This window comes from Sabethes cyaneus, chromosome 2, assembly GCF_943734655.1.
Source record: "Sabethes cyaneus chromosome 2, idSabCyanKW18_F2, whole genome shotgun sequence".
Taxonomy (NCBI): domain Eukaryota; kingdom Metazoa; phylum Arthropoda; class Insecta; order Diptera; family Culicidae; genus Sabethes; species Sabethes cyaneus.
Window position 1 is genome coordinate 157044317 of NC_071354.1, and position 19568 is coordinate 157063884.

Below are 19568 nucleotides of genomic sequence, written 5' to 3' on the forward strand. Positions count from 1 at the left end.
ATAAAATAAAGCGGATAGCGATATTCGTCGTGATTGTATAGTATTTCGCCGAAAAACCTTATGCGCAATGTACCATTTCACGGAAAACCATTTTGCAGGGGTGATTCTCTCCTTACTCGCTGTCGCTCGTTCGGACCCAACTGAAGGAAAGTAATAGAGATGAGTAGACATAGAAAAACAAATAAGCCTAGACAGTGGTGATTTCTGCGGGAGGACTGCCCCCCACGCAGTGGCCGGCGCTTCCGACGACGGGTCGCCGGCATCATTCGCGGCCTGTGACCGTCTCGCCCTGAATCATCTAGTGTTACTATAGATAGTTTTTGGTGGTCTTGTTATTGACTAATGTTTTATGAAAGAGTCTCGAGTTCGATTAGTTTTTGAGTTAGGCAAAAATTTCTGTTTTATTTGTATGAGAGTCCTTTTCCTTCTACCACAGGATTGAGGGGTCTCAAACCATCATAAAATAAATTCATGCCTCCAAAAACCCACACACGCCAAATTTGGTTCAATTTGCTTGATACTTCTCGAATTATGAGGAAATTTGTATTTCATTTGGACAGGAGCACCCCCCCCCCCCGCATCCTAAACAAGAGAGGGGCCCTAAATCACCATAGAAACACCTCAGTATAATATCCACAAAGAGCGATTGGAACGTGTCCAAAAGAAATTTATTAATATTTTTTTTGAAACGATGGTTCTACAATTGATGAAAGGACGGTAGGGGAAAAAATGAAAATTTTTTTGGTGAAGGAGGGGAAGAGCGGAAAGGGAGGGGGGGTATTGGTAGCTATGCTTGACAAGTAGTCATTTTGACTCCTACCTTTTGTCCAATGCTGGAAGGTGCATGAGTCGAACCAAGCTATAATCTGAGATTATAACCGGATTCGAACCCACAACACCCGCCAGGGCATGTGGTTCGCTGGTACTTGCTGGTTGTGGGTTCGAATCCGAATCACCTTGCAGTATTACGGTTTTATAGTTACTGTCAGAACTCTCTCTGTTTTCCTCCCTGTCCTCATGATGACACGGGAAGAATGGGCTAGGAATAAATGCCGATACCTGATACCTGATAGTGTCAGAAGATTGTTATGATCTCTGAGGAGTTAACAGTTTTGTTACATCTTCATAAACATGATTTTGAAAACCATTTGAAGAGCATAATAAAACTTAAATTTTTACTTGGGCTGCCACGAACGAAGTCCGTTACTGCATTGGTTCCACTCATACCATACGATTGCTACCTAAAAGTGAATATCGACGGCCGTCACTCAGTATTGTTCACTGCTCATTCAAGAATACCATAAGGCAGCCATCTTGGCCCTTTATTATTCCTCATCTACTTCAATGACGTCAACTTCCTGCTTAAAGATCCGCGACCCTTTGATTCAGGCTGTCAAATATGCCATTACGTCAGGAAAGCTGCGTTAAGGTCGCCCAAGTAACAATTTGGGTTTTATTACACTGTTATGATGGCATTTAAGACCACCATAAGAGTACAATAAAACTCATATTGTTGCTTGGGTCGCGATTCTCAGTGCAGGTTCCTATGAAATAGACTAAAAATAGCCCAACCACATACGTCGCTACTTTAACAAGGGGGTTGCGCAGTCTCCTTTTGTCCAACGCCCCTGCGGTTCATAAGCACACGGGTACCAGCGAGCCACATGCCCTGGTGGGTGTTGTGGGTTCAAATATGGTTTTCTTAGATTATAGCTTGGTTCGACCCATGCACCTTCCAGCATTGGACAAAAGGTAGGAATCACAACTACTACTTGTTAAACGAAGCTACCACCTTCCCGCTCTTTCCCCTCCACACCAAAAAATTTTCATTACTTTCCCCTAATGTCCCTCCATCAATTGTAGAACCACCGTTTCAAAAAATATTAAACAAATATCAGCATTGACTTTCCGAATGGCCTTTAATCGGAGCTGACGAACAAGTGTTCCACTCTGACACTTGGTTTGTACTTTGCGGGCAATCGTGAGAGTTTCCTTGTACTTTTTAACTCGCTCCACGGTCGTTTTAGGTTAATTCAGCAGTGTTTCCCCAGTTCACGAGGTGACACTGATGTTTTTTGAAGGTGATTGTGTATTTTTTCTCCTCCTCATGATAATTATCTCGGGAACAAAGGCAGAATAGAACTGCTTACAAACAACAAAAAGCTGTTAAAAGCTTGCATATCCAACCACATATTTGGACTTTCGTTTTATCGCAGAATAGTTTTCTGAATTATTCTAATTGTTTTTTACGACTTTACCCGATCTACTGAGCCTGCGCCTGATTTCTTGATTTGACATTATACACTGTTGAAAAAAATCAGTGTACATTTGAAAACGATCCGTAATCGGCTGTTCGGCGGAGCTTCCGTTTGATGTCCGAACAGGAGCGTTGTACGACCGTCATGGCAACTTTGCGAATGCATCTCTTGATTTTACCAATCAACTGTTTACAATTTGTGGCTCTCCAATTATTTTTGTACACCAAGGAACTCGAAATCTCGTCGATTGGGCGCACTGAGACAGATTTGTCGGTTCTTGGTTTTTGGGCTCAAACGGGATCGAATGGGTATACAGGAACGATTGTGTTTTTTGACGTAATGCGATGATGCTCTATCCGGTCAAAAAAAAGAATTGTCCATCCCAAGTAACAACGGTAGCTGAATTGCAAGAGCAATTGCTGTTAACGCTGTTGATTCAAGGCGATCAAAGCTGCATAAAGTAAGCACTTAAATGGTGTTTGAACAAGCGACGTTTAAACTACTTTAAGTTCTTCAAACCTTTCTCTCTCTCTCAAAAGCTGATAAATAGGCCTAATAGCGGATTTTTCTGCTAAACAATCCGCTCCTAAACAGCTATAAACATCAAACCGTTTTACGGCTGCTTAGGGTGTTAAAGTGTAGAGTAGAAGCTTTCATTAGGCTCATAGCTTTCAAAATACTTTAAGGCTGCTTAACGGTGTTAAAGTGGTTTTACAAACTAGTTCCAAGTTTTCATTCGGCTCACAGCACACATACTGTCAGATCATAGAATTTCGCGATTCGACTGACAGCAAAAGTTTGTCAGTTATCGATATTATCGACTGCTTCAGGTGTAAAGATATTCCCACCAGGGGGCTGATATGACGTCACATTTTCGTTGCTCACATGAAAAAGGCGGCAAACGCAAAGCGATTTCACAAAACGAATTTATCTAACCGTTTTCACAGTTTCACGTATTTCGCATTAATTGTCTGCCTGAAATTGGCTATGTGATGCTAAAACCTTGACTAAAATCGAACTAAAACTAACAAAATTTAACAATTTATACATCCGACTCGGTTGTCAGCTTGAGCCCATCTATGAAGCTGTCAGCTTGGGCCCGCTCTATGTTGGCTACGTTTTTTTTGTATAGGTTGGTATTGGAAGTGTCATTCCCGTGATTCCCACTGTCTGTTCTGCAGATGCAGATAGGGCGGATCATACGGTGAGTGCTTATAGACCAGAAAATGGCGGGTTCAATTCCCGAAAAAAGACATGCAGTTTTAATTAGCTTTCTTATACGAATTAAAGTTATTCGAAATTAAAAATATCGCACACGACAATGATCACGGCAAAATAAAAATGACGCGTTCCATTTTTTTAAATTTAAAAATAGATTTTTTTTGGTTGCATAAAGGTTGATGAGACGTTGATTAAGCGACTGGAAAAGCATATTGCAACACTATTTCTCGTACTAAAAATAGAATTGATAGCATTGCGCAAATTAGTTATTTTAAAAACGCGCAAAAGCCTCTATTAAGTTTATTTGCAGTTTCGAATGCAGCTATGAACAAGCTCGTAGCGTGATAAAATCACCAGATTTTGATGTTTAAGGGAAGAAAAAAGGTTTATTTAAACCTAAACCATAGTTCAGTCGCAGGTTGAATAAACTCGGCTATAAAAGCCGTTGATCAGCCTGAAATTGTTACTTAGGTAAAGGTAACTCAAATCATGAAATTTGTGATAGACAGATCGACTCGTTGATCGTAATGCTAGATGGTTTTAACCTGCGCTTCAAAATGAACACTTTCAGATTAACCGGGATGAACTCTCGGTTAACGTATGAACACTTTGACAGCAGTTCGACTAAAATTGAGTCTATGATTGAGTGCGAATCAATCTGAGCCAGGCTATTTTTAAAAATTCGCTATGAGTTCTAGGTATGGAAAATAGCCGAAGCCTTTTCCTAGTCTTTAATTTCATAGTTTAAAAAAATGATTGATTTCTTTTCCGGAAGTTTCTTAAAACTTGGTTGATGTTTTGAAATGATTTTATAATTTATAACACCTTTCAGCAATTAATACTATTGCTTCATTCTGGAAGCAAGGTACTCTTAAACATTGAATACACTCTTGAGAAGGTAACTTTAACCCACTAATGGATAATATGCTCTACGAGTCTTAAACGGACTATGAAAAATGCAATAACGTTCTGACCAGAGTACTCAAGAGTTCGCATTATCCGAACTCAAAAGGTCAACAAAATTGCATCAAAAATTATTTCGGGGATTTTCGTTATTTCAATTCTCAAAAAATGCGCATATGAGCAACTCATATGACGACTTTATATGCATAAAAAAACGTTCTTATTCTTTGAAATTGCCAGTCCCGGAAGCGTGATATTTTATTCTGGTTCTCTCAAAAATGAATGTTTTATGATGCGGAACAGTCTTCCCTCTTTCGAGCTATAACGAACCGAAACTTCCTTACATTAAGGAACATTTACAGCTCAGTTGCTCGAGTAGCAAAAAAGAAAGAAAACCGTTTGCCGCACAAACATCCACAAAGTTCAACTTTCGTCGAACTTTTCGACATTTTTGGAACATGTTCGGTTGCCTAGTCAAGCGACTGTGCGCCACAAGCGCAACTTTTTCTGACCGTTCTCTCCTCTATCAAAATGTTTGAACCTTTTTCATCCGTGCGTCTGGGGATTGCTGAGATGAAAGTGTAAGGATCAAAATCTTATTCAGGAAAAAGATGTCACTGCGCTCGCTGGTGGTAGTCGTAAAATAGAAATGACATTTTCGTCAGTAATGGAGTGTTTGACAAAGGATCAACATCAGAACTACAACTTTGTTCTGTGGGTTCCGTTCAATTTTAGTAGGGTAATTTTTTAATTACTTAACTTTGTGTTGAAAAACTTTGTGAGGTGAATAAACGGGGTGCACATTTTGCAAATTTGCATTTAGAACGAATCAACCATCTGAAAATTAAACTGCTTGAAGATTAAACCGCTTGGTTTGAAAAGGATATCACTGCTGTTGACGTTCTAAACACAGCATAAAATTCTAACCATACGCACCACTGTAGAGTTTCACGATGCGGATTTAGACTAAAACAGAATGAAAAATGAAAATTCCTAAGCAAATACCTGCAATATATGTATATACACACCTACCATTCAACCATAAGTCTAATCTTATTGACAGTTCCATTACGAGCCGCTGATGTGCGTTCTGGTTTCGTGAGTAACTGTCACGACGATAAAATCCGAAATATAAACACGATGCTACCGCAAACAAACACACAAAAACTATAAGCTTAACGTCGATCACCGGTTATTTATGGTTACCAACCTACCAGTGTGCGCTTTTCAGAGTGGCTAATAAATAATGGCGCGTCTCCACCGGGTATTCCGGGAAAGCTCCATTCACTGGTTGTTAGCTGGGTGGCACCGTTGAATCGCTCTGGTGAAATCCAGCTCACGCCAGCCAGCCGCTCAACAAAGGCTCGCAATCCATTTTCGTGTACCGGTCAATTTTTCGTCTCTCCGGGAGATTTAATCGAATTAAACTTTATTCTTTTCGCCCCTTTCAAACGTCCGCCGTTTAGAGCCATGAGAATAACCGGTTTTTTCAAGCTTTTTCTAGCCGAAAAATGTTATAACAGCTCCTTGACTCTATATTTTCATGCTTTTCTTTTTCAGCTTAACGAATCAAGTAGTAGCACTAAAGGAAATCAGGTTACAGGAAGAGGAAGGGGCTCCCTTCACGGCGATTCGAGAAGCATCCTTGCTAAAAGAACTGAAACATTCGAACATAGTGACGTTGCACGACATCGTACACACGCGAGAAACACTGACGTTCGTGTTCGAATTTGTGGTAAGTCAACTAAATAGATTATTCTTTTATGGCAAAAGTAGTTAATTTGACGGGCTTTTTTTCTCACCATTTTTCGCTAAGACATTCTTGTAGGAAGTCAAAACCAGTATCTAGGTATAGCCTTAAATGCTGGAAAAATGAAGGAATCCTGTTTGAGATAATTGTTGATCGCTTATGCGAAATGCGGGTTCGTCGTTTCAATAAGTTGAAGTAAATTTTAGTTTTTCATTTGAAAATATGAGCTATCCCATGACCAACTGTCTATTTTTTGCTTGTTGATTTTTCTTCACGTCCTTGCTTCAGTTCTCCTCCAAGTAATATAATGTCGTGCCCCTTGTACGCACATTTATTATGCGAGACATGGATTTATGCGCAATTCTTCTTTACCGTGAAAAGATTTATTGTTTTCGCACTGGCATTCGCTGAATTCGTGCGTTTACGGCTTTAATTACTTCTAGCTTTCATATGTCAGGTGGAATTGCCTTTGCACTAATTCGTTACCTGTTGAGACGTGCGACCGACTTGACGTTCATCGCTCCTCCATCCCCATAATCGAATCGAGAGTTTAGCAAAATTCGCACTACGTTCTGTACCCACTAAGACGTGAGCCGAATCGGTAGTACCCTCCCACAAAACGCGCACTTCATTCCCACTAGCCACGCAGGTTATGTTCAATTGCCACATTGAATTTTGTCCGTCTAGGTACGGGAACTATTTTGGGAAGAATCCCATATATGGGTCCGATCTAGGGTTGTACCACTACCAGAATCCCGTTGCTTGTAATCTGTGGTATAGGAAAATTCATCAACCTCATCAACAATTACATTTCTCTACAATTTAGCACAATTTTCTCTACATTTAGCAAAGGCTCCTTTCCTCAAGAATCGCTTACAATCACGGACATACAAAGATTAGATGTTCGGTTGTTTTTTCCTCATCGCCACACCCCGGGCAGAGGGATGACCTTGTATGCTCGGCTAAACAAGGTGTCTGGAGCATCCATGTTCGAGAGGATCGGTATTAGCCCATGCGTTCATGTCCAATTAGTCATGGAGTTTCACCGCTGTTGTCACTTTTCTATTGATTACGCTCCCATAGTTTTTCGTCTTCCTCTGGTGCCCTTCCGCTTGTAGCATACGCTGTCCTCCACCAAGACGATATCAATGGGAATCTTTTTGGCTATGACGTAGATCGCATCCGATGAAATGGTTCTGTGCGTGCTCGCAACATTCATTGCCATAACCCTAAATGTACTGTTCTGCCACAACAATGATGTACTGTTTTACCAAAATCGCAGTGGACAACAACATGTATTTAGTATACCATCAAACTCAATCAGAGACGTTCTTACTTCTTACTTACTTTACGTCTTAGGTGACAATCCGCTTATCGAATCAGTGCCGAATTTGGGAGCCGTTTTCACGTTTGTTGGTCTCAGGCTGCCGTTCTCCAATCGACCCCAACAACCGCTGTTTGAGCATCCTCGTCAGCAGCGCTCATCCATAGGATACGGGGTTTGCCTCGAAGTCGTCGGCCTCCATCGGGTTCTCTGCTGAATATTGTTTTCACTGGTCTCTCATTCGGCATCCTTGCTACGTGGCCAGCCTAATGTAGTCTGTCGTGTTTTAGTTGCTTCACAATATCCGCATCTTTGTATACTTGTGAATTTCATTATCCACGCGCCTGCACCACACTTTTTCTTCTAATATACCGCCTGTTGTCGCCAGCAACATTTACTTTGTCTAGAGATGGTTTTGGTTGTTGCCCCAAAGTCTTTTTCCGACTAGGTCGTACTCAGAAATTGAATGTGATATTCACTCGTGCTGATCGTGCTGATTAACTAAATTCACTTCACTACTGGTATGTGGGAAACTGTTCCCAGGAAAAACTTGACTTTATTGAAAAAAGTTACAATTGTCGTCTTAAAGCTACGCGTTGAATAATCGATGGATACTTATGTAAAGCATCCCAAAAAAATTGACTTATATACTATGTCCCTTTAGATACCAGACTTTTCTTCGAATATCCATAATTTTCATTTATTTTCCTTCTGGAGTCTAACGGGCGCTTATTCTAAAACACTATAATTGTTTGAACACTCCTCATTGCGTCCTAACGATAAAAAGAGAAAGAAATTCTAAATGCGACAAATGGGAGTGGCTTAATCTTTGCCCTGGCTTTGCTGCTTAAAAAATGCCCTAAATAAATAGTCTAATCAGTACATAATCCATGCGCGAGATGGTTTTTCAGATTCCTTTTCATATTCTGATTTTCCTACTCCCGATCAGATGGTACGTTCTGCTGGCATGTTTATTTGATTACATCGTTGGCGCGTCTAGCTAAGCAGCTTGTTTGCTCTACCTCTAGAAGCGATAATGCCTCCAACTAAGTTATTTATTTTTACCATTCCGCTCTAGCAGCGACACCGCCAAAAATTGATCGCAGGATCTTATGCTCAAAACCCCAAGAGTTCATCGGTGGCTCTCTTTCAACGTCCAAGCTTCGTGGTAGTAGGGTATCTCTGTAAGAGTTAATATCTTATAGAACGCGAGTTTCGTACGGAGTTGCAGGCCACGGGACCTCAACTGGCTACGTAATCTGTAGAAGGCCCTGTTTGCAGCCGCTGTCATTTGGTTTTCGCCTTTTTACTTCATATCCACATCGTTGTCACATGTCACTTTCTTACACTTACACTCCTACGGGACGGTTCAGCTTAGTTATCAGCTCTGATTAAATTTCAATTTAAGGAAATAAATACGTAATATCTTTGTGACGCGATTGCATAAATTCATATATTTATGGTTATCAAGTGCTACCAAGTGAAGTTTTCGGTGCAAAACTTGTATTAAAAAGCAAAAACAGTTAAAATTTATCTTGGGCTAAAAGGCTCAAGAGCGGACGCCATATTGCAGATAAGTATTGGTCAATTGAATTTTTTCACCTTATTACGATACAATATATGTGTTCTACTTCGCTACACAGTAGAAGCCTATTCAGATCATGTTGGAGTACACTGTGTTTTTTTTTTTTTTTTTGCTATTAGTGTACATATACCCACACATTCGATCGTGTTAGCTATATCGCACATTGTCTATTGCGCACACGCATCCAGTTTAACCTGGAATCGTTCAGTCTATTGTCCGTGAACAAAGCTCGGCACATACCGTAATCTGTTCGATCGTGTACATTTTTCGAGTGTCCGGTTTAGCTATTTAAATCATTTTTGGCGAAAAATGCTGCAAGATGAAGATGCGCTTTTATTATCAAGCGGTGACGAGTTTATCGGTAGTGCTAAAATGCTAGATTCGGTGCCAGGCAATAACAACGACATGTCTTGTGATGCTGTAGCGGATGGTGCAGTGAATGTAGCAGCCGTAGAAGCAGCGAAAAGTCTTTTAAATCTTTCCGGTCAAGCTTGTGGATTGCAAAACTTGGCCGCTGATGATGCACTGAATGCACATCGCAAACGCGTAGCTACTACGCCGAAGTCCAACGTGGATAAAAAACTCCGAGGTAGACCAGTTTATAAGGCAATCATTGTCCGCAATGATGAGGTTATGAACGAAAATGTGGCTACATTTTTGTTCAGGAAACTTTCGGTGCTCCAAGACAACGTTCCGATTGAAAGTTCTCAGCCTACGTTCACCGGCTACGGGTTCCAGCAGAAATCATTGTGGATTGAAGCAACTGAACAGTTTAGCTATGAATGGCTTAAAGCTGCAATTGACACGCTGAACGCAGCTTCCGCGGGAAAAAAATTTCTTGTAAAACCTTATACACCACCACCACCGCTGCGACGAGTGGTAGCAACCCTTCCACCTTGTGGTCCAAAAAGGCTGAACTACGCTGAAATCATAAATAATATCCAGCGTCTCAATCCAGGAATTCATACGGATGGTTGGCGTATTTTGGCCGTCACAAATGATTCTAGTGGCCGTAAAAATTTAGTTTTTGGAATGGATGAAAATTCAGTACGAGATCTAGTGAAAAATGGTATGAAAATTTATTATAGATTTTCCTACCTGAAGCTTAAGATTCACGAGAAAAGGAAATAATTCTTAGAGATAACTTATTGTATAAATAAATAACTTCAAGCAAGTGATGCTTTGATTTATTTTCCTTTTAAGCGAAAGCCATCATTGTGACTATTCCATAGGTTCGCATATTTTCATCGTGAAACGAAAAGTTTGTGGTTCCATTTGTTGTTCCGACTCACAACTATGTTCTTCGCAACAGCGTTAATTCTTTGAGTAAACCTCAATGATCATGTACATAAATAAGTACAGAAATGAGTTCAATATTTTATATTCAGATCTCAATAATCAACATTAAAGTTGGATCGTCGAACATTCTCAATTAGCTTGGGTTTTGTTCAGTGAATTCTTTTTACATTCCTGCCCTTCTCCTAGTCCAATATCATCATTTTCTAGTCTTCCTCACGCATTCCTTCCCGAGTCTTAATCCAAGTTTCCTCTATTTCCTTTTTCCCCTCCCTCTTTTTTCTAAACGGGTAGATGATGAAAAGGCGCTGGCGATTATATTTTTGGCGAGGCACAAATCTTCCAATATCAGAGTAGAACGTGCCGCCTGAGCCACCCTTACTGATACCACATGTCACTAACGTACCAAGGTAAACAAATTCGTCAACCCTCTTCAAAAGTATCTCCATCTATTACCACCGCAGTTCCAAGATGCGTGTACGCCTGTTCCACCGTTCAACGGTTAACATCGACTGTATCAATGTCGCCCGCAAACCCTAGAAGCACGTGAGATTTCGTGATGTTGGCACCGCTTCTCTGCATGCCTGCGCTTCGAATAACACCTTCCAATGCAATGTTGAACAAAAAATTCGATAGTCCATCACTTTGCTTCAAACCATCTATCGCCACAAACGAGTCCGATGTCGCGCCCGCTATCCTGACGCTCGATTTTGAACCATTCAGCGTAACAGTTTTGTTGGAAAACCATGTGCAAGCATACCCTGCCACAGCTCATTTCGTTTAACTGAATCGTACGCCGCCTTGAAGTCTGTAAACATATGGTGAGTCTGCAAGTTGAATTTCCGGAATTTATTGAGATATTCTCACAAGGTGAATATTTGGGCCGTCGTGGAGCGTCCCTCTCGAAAACTGCACTGGTAATCATCACCAATAAAGGATTCCTGCAACGGCTTCAGTCTGAGCAACAGGTTGCGGGAGAGAATTTTGTGTCCAGAATTGAGGTGAGTAATGCTTCGGTAATTGCTGCATTCGAGTCAATGGCCCTTTTTGTTCTTTGCGGCAGTTCTAGCATCTCGGTATCTCTCTCTACTCTGGCATGTCCTAATTGCAGCCAACATGTGAGGTCTGGCTCGATTTTTCTCGTCAGTCACTCGCTGGTACTCTATATCGAAAAACTCACTGGAAGCAGCTGCAGCATTACTCCAACTTGTTCACTGGTTCGCTTATCAGTTTCCCGAGAGTACTCTGCTTCTGCAGCAAGTCCTTCCGCTTATAACCGCCGTTCTGCCCTATCTTCCTTGTTGATCCCGATTTGAATGCGTTGGACAACCGGACGCGAGTCTTGCTTACTACGAGATAGTGGTCCGAGTCGACGTTTGGTAACCGGAAGGATCGCACGTCTACGACATCCGAAAAGTGCCGGCCATCAACCAGAACATGGTCGATCTTGAAACAGGCCTCTCCATTAGGGTGTTTCGAGGTAGGCTTCTGAATTTTTCATCGTGCAAAATAGGCACTAAAGATAGCCATTCTTCATGCTGCAGCGAAGTTGATTAGCCTCAGACCATTGTAATAGTATAATGGAGGCTTTCTCTATCAGTAATGGGGTGGAAGAATTCTTTGCATCCAAACTGTGCATCTGAATCTCCGGTGACTATCCAGCGTACTCCTCATATGTCCTTTTAAGAGGACACAAATTTATCAGGCTTTAGTTTTAGAATTTGTCCTTAATCCTCAACACACATAGGCGGTCATTAATGGGCCTCAACCTAATGACACGCTTCATTTGTTTTCTAAGTAATACGAAGCAATTTGATTGTTTGTTGAATCCATTCAATCTGCCGCTTGCGAAGACATTGCATGTGGCCTGTTAACTCAAGAGAAGCCAATAGTCGTTCTCCCGCTTTGCGTTCATATTAAAGAGTATGAACTGCAAACTAACTGAGAGCATAGGGTGATGTATTTTTTCGTTTCTCTTTTTGTCTCAATATCGGCTACCCACAGTAAAAGTTTGTCGCCCGGCGTTGATCCGACGCAAGCAAAATGTTTGTTTGTGTCGGACGACGTCCGGCCGACTTCTTCCATGCACATGTAGTGGTTCTTTTTTGTAATATTGAATTATACGATAGTGCGGTTGCATTTCATTAATGTGGTGACTGCCAGTCAATTGACTGTTTATCAGTCATTCTCTGCTCCAACCGGGAAAGCAACGGTGATCGAAACGAAAATGTAAAAAATGATCAGAACGCATTCGCTTTGCTGTACAATCGGAGGTATGACTAGCGTACTGCTGGTTGTGTTATGCATAGTGTTCGTGTTCCACCTCTAAACGGGCGGTGTGAATCTGAATGCGCGGTGGTATTGCTGCGGTAGAAAAAAAAGGATCGGTAAAAGCCCTGGGCATGACACGGTGTTTCATAATTCAGCTGTGATCGCCACCCCTAACCAGGCAATTCCTTTTGCAAACTTGTTATTCCTGTCGATATAAAACCTTACTTTCCACCGGGATTTTTTACCCGATCCCCACTAAGGTTGCTCGTATCCTGGCTGTTGCTGGATAAGAGGCCCACTACGGGGTTTGTTTTATACCTGCAAGCTACAGGCGTTCTCCAGACATTTTTCATTAACGCCAATATTAAGAAAAGCGCATTAATGAAAGAAATAATAACCGTACTATGACGTATAATTAATCATGTCAGACTTTCTTCTAAATGGGAATTGACTGGAAACGGGAAAATCAGTAATATATCATACAAACAATGTAACTCTAAGTTATGTTACTAACTTTTTCATGGGTTGAACACTGTTCAATGTTCTGAACAGAGAGGATTTGAATTTAGTTGATGTTTTTAATCTATTCTATGGTATCTCAAGCACACTCTGGCCGAAAATCAATATATTTGCAATTCCAATGGCCTGCCAAAATTTGTTCACAAGTTTGTCAGAAGAACATTACAAATCGGTTGTATAGTTTTTCCGGATTACCACCGCTTATTTGCTATTCCAAGCTTTCAAGTTATTCGACTCAGATTTGAATTATTTAAAATCAATAATTATTATCCATGCTGGCTAGTGCCCGAAAAATTTTTAACTGGCTTGAAATGATAATAAAAATTATAAAGAAACAACCGAAAAGCCTTCAACTAACTGTTTGCAAGTAGAGAGAACTTTTACCCGACTTTTAACTTTATATTGGTTAAATATCTAAAGTTTGCCAGTTGTACTCCATAACATCACATTCCTGACTGACCCCCGAGCCCCGACCAAACAGGAGCAACAGGAGGTAGTAGGTATCGAAAGAAAGATTCCCTTATTTCCTGTTTGTTGGCTATGTCGGGAAGAAAGAACGCGCTAGCTGACTGGCACGCACAAGATTCGGCAATGCAGTATCAATTTTCCACTTCAATTTGATTTATTGTTTTCTGCTGGAGCTAACTTCCGTTCTACATTGGAGGCCAACAATGGTGGGTAGATCTTTCTAATGTTCCGGCACGATTGCTCTGCGGTGGCCCCGGGTGTTGCGCACAGTCTGTCTACCCCAAGACAACGATTCCACATACTGTTTTCCTACTTTGCTCTCTGTGTTGAGTGATTCATAGTGGTAACATTTGTACGAGGGGTAACATTTGTGTCGGGACTACAAGGATGATGCTGTTGTAACGTATTTTATTTATACAGCATACTTCTTCAGTGGTTTAAATTGTAGGAAGCTTTTTGATTCTTCGAATTAGGTCGTAAATTAGTGGATGGGCTTCAAGGTGCTGCATACTGATAAATTATTTCATTAAAGCGAATTTTCTTTCGCAACTTCCAAACAGAACTAAATGCAATATGATTGTACAATAAAATACATAAGAGAGTTTTGATTTTAGAGCTTGATATTGGAATTTTCTCTGTTTCAGAATACCGACCTCTCGCAGTATATGGAACGACATCCGGGTGGATTGGATCATCGAAATGTGCGACTGTTTCTGTTTCAGTTGCTGCGTGGACTCTCCTATTGCCATAAAAGACGCGTCCTTCATCGGGACGTAAAACCGCAGAACCTGCTCATCAGTGAAATGGGTGAACTGAAGCTGGCCGATTTCGGACTAGCCCGTGCCAAGAGTGTTCCAAGCCATACGTACTCGCACGAAGTGGTGACACTGTGGTATCGACCACCAGGTAAATTAGACGAAAGTTCGTGTGGTTTAATTGGTAAGCTCACTTTTATTTACTTTTTATAGATGTACTACTAGGTAGCACCGAGTATTCAACCTCCCTGGACATGTGGGGAGTCGGGTGCATATTCGTTGAGATGGTTACTGGTATGCCAACGTTTCCTGGCATACGGGATACTTACGATCAGCTGGATAAAATCTTCAAAATCCTTGGCACACCGACGGAGGAGTCGTGGCCGGGTGTGACGCATTTACCAGGTTATAAGCTGCACATGCTAGGTAAATTGACTGTTATTACTATACCGGCACAAAGCTAATGCTAAACTTTCGTAGGTTTCTTCAAGTCCCGCAAACTAGGTTTAAGTTTTCCCCGCCTTTACGATATTATCGAGGGTGAGATGATGGCCACCGCGTTGTTACAACTGAACCCGGACAACCGGATAAGTGCCGAAGATGCGCTCCGACACCCGTATTTTGCTCCGTTGCCAAAAAAGTTATACGAACTTCCGGATGGTAAGTAGATACCCTATGCAATAGTTATTTCAAGAGTTGTCCGATTTTCCCAGAATTTTTAATTTATTTTACTCATACTCACGTGGATAGTATTTTCTTTCTCATTCCTTTTTCTTGTGTGGGCTTATCATCACGCCCAATGCTTTAATCTATTGCAATATTATCCGATTGCATGCTGTATTCGGCATTTCTCATTGAGTAAACGATAAAATTATATTTTATTTCTTATGCGTGCTTCTGTGATGATACTTCAAAGCATTTCCAACAACCTGAATGTGGTCGCTTAAGAAGGATTTTATCCTGTTTTGATGGTCGCAGTTTTGAGCCGGTCACTGAAACTCATTTTCGCTTAGAATTTTACGATTTTTATCGGCGGGACTTCAACTTCATTTTAAGGGGGCATAGTACTTTTTCGATTTAAAAAAATCGAAATTTTTTTTATTGATTATTTCGAAAGATTAACATTTTGACCATATGTGTTTCAAGTAATTTCGATGAATTCCAAAAATTGACAAAGTTACAGCTATTTGTACCGCGCATGTCTGGAGCGATTACACAACGAATAAAAACTTCAACGTCGTTTTTCTCGAAACCAGGTTTTAAAAGTCGGTACCATAAATATCTCAAGAACGGCTGAAGCAATTCTCATGATTCTTTTTTTGTTCCAAAGCTAACAAAATTATCTAGTGTTTGACCCATCCTTTTTTCGATATTACAATTTTTGTATTTTTTAGAAATGTTTAAAGCCAATTTTTTCGGTTAAAAACCTTACTTTTATGTTTGAATGTCCACCATTTTGTTATGCGTTCGAATTTTAAAAAAAGGATGGGTCAAACACGAGATAATTAAATATTCTTTCATGTCGTTTTGGAATTTTTCAATTCGGATAAGCCCCCCAGCGCTAATCCATGGTTTTTTTCGAATGATCATGTTCAAGGAGCCGTAGGGGAGAGGGGAAGAGGTTCACATATGCAAACAAAACTGCAAATATTAGTATAAAGTGCAATGTTTAGCAAGCAATAAACCCGAATCGATTCGCTTTTCGCGTTATCGAGAAAAAAAATATTTGAAATAAGGCAAAAAATATGGTGTAAAAAGTACTATGCCCCCTTAACCGTTATGTGTGCGACAAAAAAAACACCTTTAGCAGGGCGACAAGGGTACCCGGGTACCCAAAATTGATATTGTTATAGCATCAACAATTTTCAACCGATTTTTATGAAATAGGTGTCATTTGATTCGTTAATTAATCTAGTCTTGAATTACTTGGCCATTTGGCCATTAAAAGACATACGGGGCCTGAAAATCCGGAATTCCGACAGAGTGTCCGCTGTGAGGTAGAGAACTGACTGTATTGCAGGAAAATCAGTCATGCGGATATAAAAAATCTAAAAATTCATACCATGATCTATTTTATATAATGAGATGAATCAGGTTGGCCATTCCGGAGTAGGTTCCTGTGGGGTCATGGGTGGCCAGTCTAGGATTGGAGGTAAAACCTAGCAATATGGGTATCAAAGTTCTTGGAATTAGTTCGGTAGGTGATATTTTTTACATTTCGATGTATTTTGATTGGTTATTTCGAAAATGGTGTCTACGGGGTCACAGATGATACCGCAGGATTTAAGATAATGCCTAGCATTATCAGAACAGTTCAAAACGTAGAACCATCCGTTATACATTTGGAATCAGTTCCGAAAGTATTAATCAGTACTAAACTGGCCATATCGGCTCAAAACATCTAAAAGATCCGCTAAACCAATTCTAATATTGGATTAGGCGCCCAACTGGCCATCTGTAACCCGACAGAAATCCAATTCTGGAATGGCCAATGCTATCTAAAGTCACCAATTTATATAATAATATGAAAAAAAGGGTCCACAATGTCAAGTTCAAAGCTAATAGCTTTGCTGAAAGCTGATATTCTTCTAAAACAAACGACTTCCCACGTTTTACCGGACATTGCTCCGGAATCACCGATTCCCGGGAACTACATGTCATTTAATGGCCAAACGCTTTATCTAATCAAAACTAGATAAATGTACGAATCAAATGCCACTGGTTTCATCCAAATCGGTTCAAGATAGACAAAGTTATGAACAAAGCAAATCATGGGTACCCGGGTACCCTTGTCGCCCTCCTACGTAATAAAAAAATTCAAGTGCCTCTCATGGCTAATCCCCTTTGTGGATATGCACCAAAAACACCTCAATTACTTAAGATCAACGAGTTTTACGATGTCGCAAAATTTCAATGGCGTATGTTTTAAACTGAATGAGTTATAACTATTTTAAAACTGACAAGGTACCCGGGTACCCTGTTGCACACATAACGGTTAACCACGCATTAATTTAGTATCAAAGCTTGATTTACTTGAAGCTTGAATGATAAATGAGTCGCTCAGAAGGAAAGGGGTGTAAGTGACAAAAAGTATGTTTCGAGAAAATCGGATCCAAAGTTAAGGCAGAAGTCAGCTAGAAAATTCGTCAGGTTAAAATACAAAACTAATGGCGCACTATGGTTCTGTTAACTTCACTTTATTAATTTCTATTGAAATCTTGGAAAAGCATTTTATAATTTTTGGGAGATATAAGACATTTTTGAAAATGTTATTTGCACTTACACACCCCTTTCCTTCCAAGCGAAACCCAACTTTTATTTTGCTCTTTTTTTTCATGTTTCTAAAAAAGTCATTAAACGGTAAAATTTTGACATGAATTTTCTAGCATGCATAAAACCATGCTCAAAGTATCGTTTCCTATCATTATCTCGATTTTTTCAATTTTGTCACTTACACCCCTTTCCTTCTAACCCCCTCAAATGAGATTAAATTATGGTTTCTCAATCAGATTGCTGAAAAAAAATTGTTACTAACAAAATCAACTTTAATTTTGAAAGATTTTGAGCAGTTAATTTATGGGGGAGAACAAATTTCAACTGTTTGATGATTTGTGTGATTAGCTTACATCAATAAATGTTTGTCTTCCTTCCTTTTTTCCCACAGAGCTATCCATCTTCTCCGTGGAAGGTGTGTACCTGCATCCGGAGCCGAATCGCCTCCATCCACACCATAAATGAGAGTTAAGACAAAGCAAAACCCTAGATGCAATACGTTATTATTGTTAATAGTGAATTCAAGCGTCCCCTAAACGCAAAAGAAAAGAAAAGAAATAATTAATCCATCAGATGTAGCCGTAACTAGCAGCGCACGGGCACACCGGTGTACCCACAACCTCTTCCCACAATTTTGTGTTCTGTGATCAAGCTAAGAAGCTGAATAATGATGTAGAACTTCCTGGTGGATTAGTTTCGCGAGCCACGCACGCGTTATCTATAGTCGTCGCAAACAAAGTCACTGTAGCAAAACCCCGTCGGTGTCGGCAGACGATTTCTCCGACGTCCAGAGGGGCGCGTTAGACAAAACTGTAAAGCAGTGGACCATCGCTGGGAGCATTAAGATTCGTAGAAACATGCAATCCTGCAGGATTGCCCCAGGATAACTAGCTAACCAATTCATTAACTTTTCACTAATCAGTGATTTGAGAAGCAGCCGAAGCGACAAAATGATCCGGATAGAAAGGTATCTATTCAAGCACTAGCTAAGATGAATGGTTTAGATAACCATTTTTCATACCATGCCACGATTTAACTCTTCACATAGATCATGCATTATTTTCTACTATGCTTAGGTTCATTAACATAATTAACAAAAGTGTATTATTCGTTGGAATTTTACTTTTTATGTCCAACTTTCCCAAAAATTATATAATTTAGTTTTTTTTTCTTTTGAAAATTGGTTTTAAGCCTAGGTTCTTTACAAATTGATTTTATCATGCAGTTTAGGGAAACGTATTAAACACAAATTGTATATGAATTATAGGAAAAAAATACTGAAGCAGGTATCATTCAGTTCCTGTTGAGATCTCAAACGGAACTGGAAGCAATTTGTAATGCTAGGAGAGCAAAGTAATAAAAGAAAACGTGATTTCAGTTAAGCTTATACACTATATTCTGTTAGGTTTGTAACACATTTCTATTTCCAGCTCACAATACTATACTAGAGTCAAAATTTTACTGTTCTAGCTGTCGGATAGCTGTTGAACAGCTGTTAGCGGAATAAAAATCTAAAGTTTAGACTAAACCATAACCTGTAACGATTGGAAGTGAGCGTAAATTGTTCAAACGTTAGTGGGGAATCGATTCAAAAGTAGTGCAAAAGCATGATTGTGAAGAATGAAAGTGTGGCTACGCAGAAAATCGATAGCACAGAGTGACCTCTTTTTTACATTGAAAAGGGATTGAAACGTATTGATTTTTACAGAACATAGAGGAGCTATTAAACTAAATAAACAAATAATTTCATTTATATATGTTTTACTTTTTATTTTCTTTAAGTTTCTAAAATTCCGAAATTTTATTTGTTATTTTTTCGCTTAGTTATGTTTTGAAAAAGAGACAGAATGCGAAGAGTAAGTCAACAGCAACAACAGTTTCGTCGTCTCGGTATGACCCACACACACACACAAACTATGCCAAACAATTGTCTATATTTTTGAGA

General features: G+C 39.9%; 1 protein-coding gene across 2 annotated transcripts in view; it reads left to right on the forward strand.

Moving 5' to 3' along the window:
* LOC128738697 (cyclin-dependent kinase 14) overlaps positions 1-19356 on the forward strand; it is a 227282-nt gene extending 207926 nt beyond the window's left edge. For both annotated transcript variants that reach the window (XM_053834021.1, XM_053834022.1), the window contains 5 exons: positions 5943-6117; positions 14240-14501; positions 14564-14776; positions 14831-15010; positions 18015-19356. In XM_053834021.1, coding sequence (XP_053689996.1) covers positions 5943-6117; positions 14240-14501; positions 14564-14776; positions 14831-15010; positions 18015-18088 — 904 coding nt within the window. In that variant the 3' untranslated portion in view covers positions 18089-19356. The remainder of the gene's footprint in view (positions 1-5942; positions 6118-14239; positions 14502-14563; positions 14777-14830; positions 15011-18014) is intronic.
* The last annotated feature ends 212 nt before the right edge of the window (positions 19357-19568 follow it).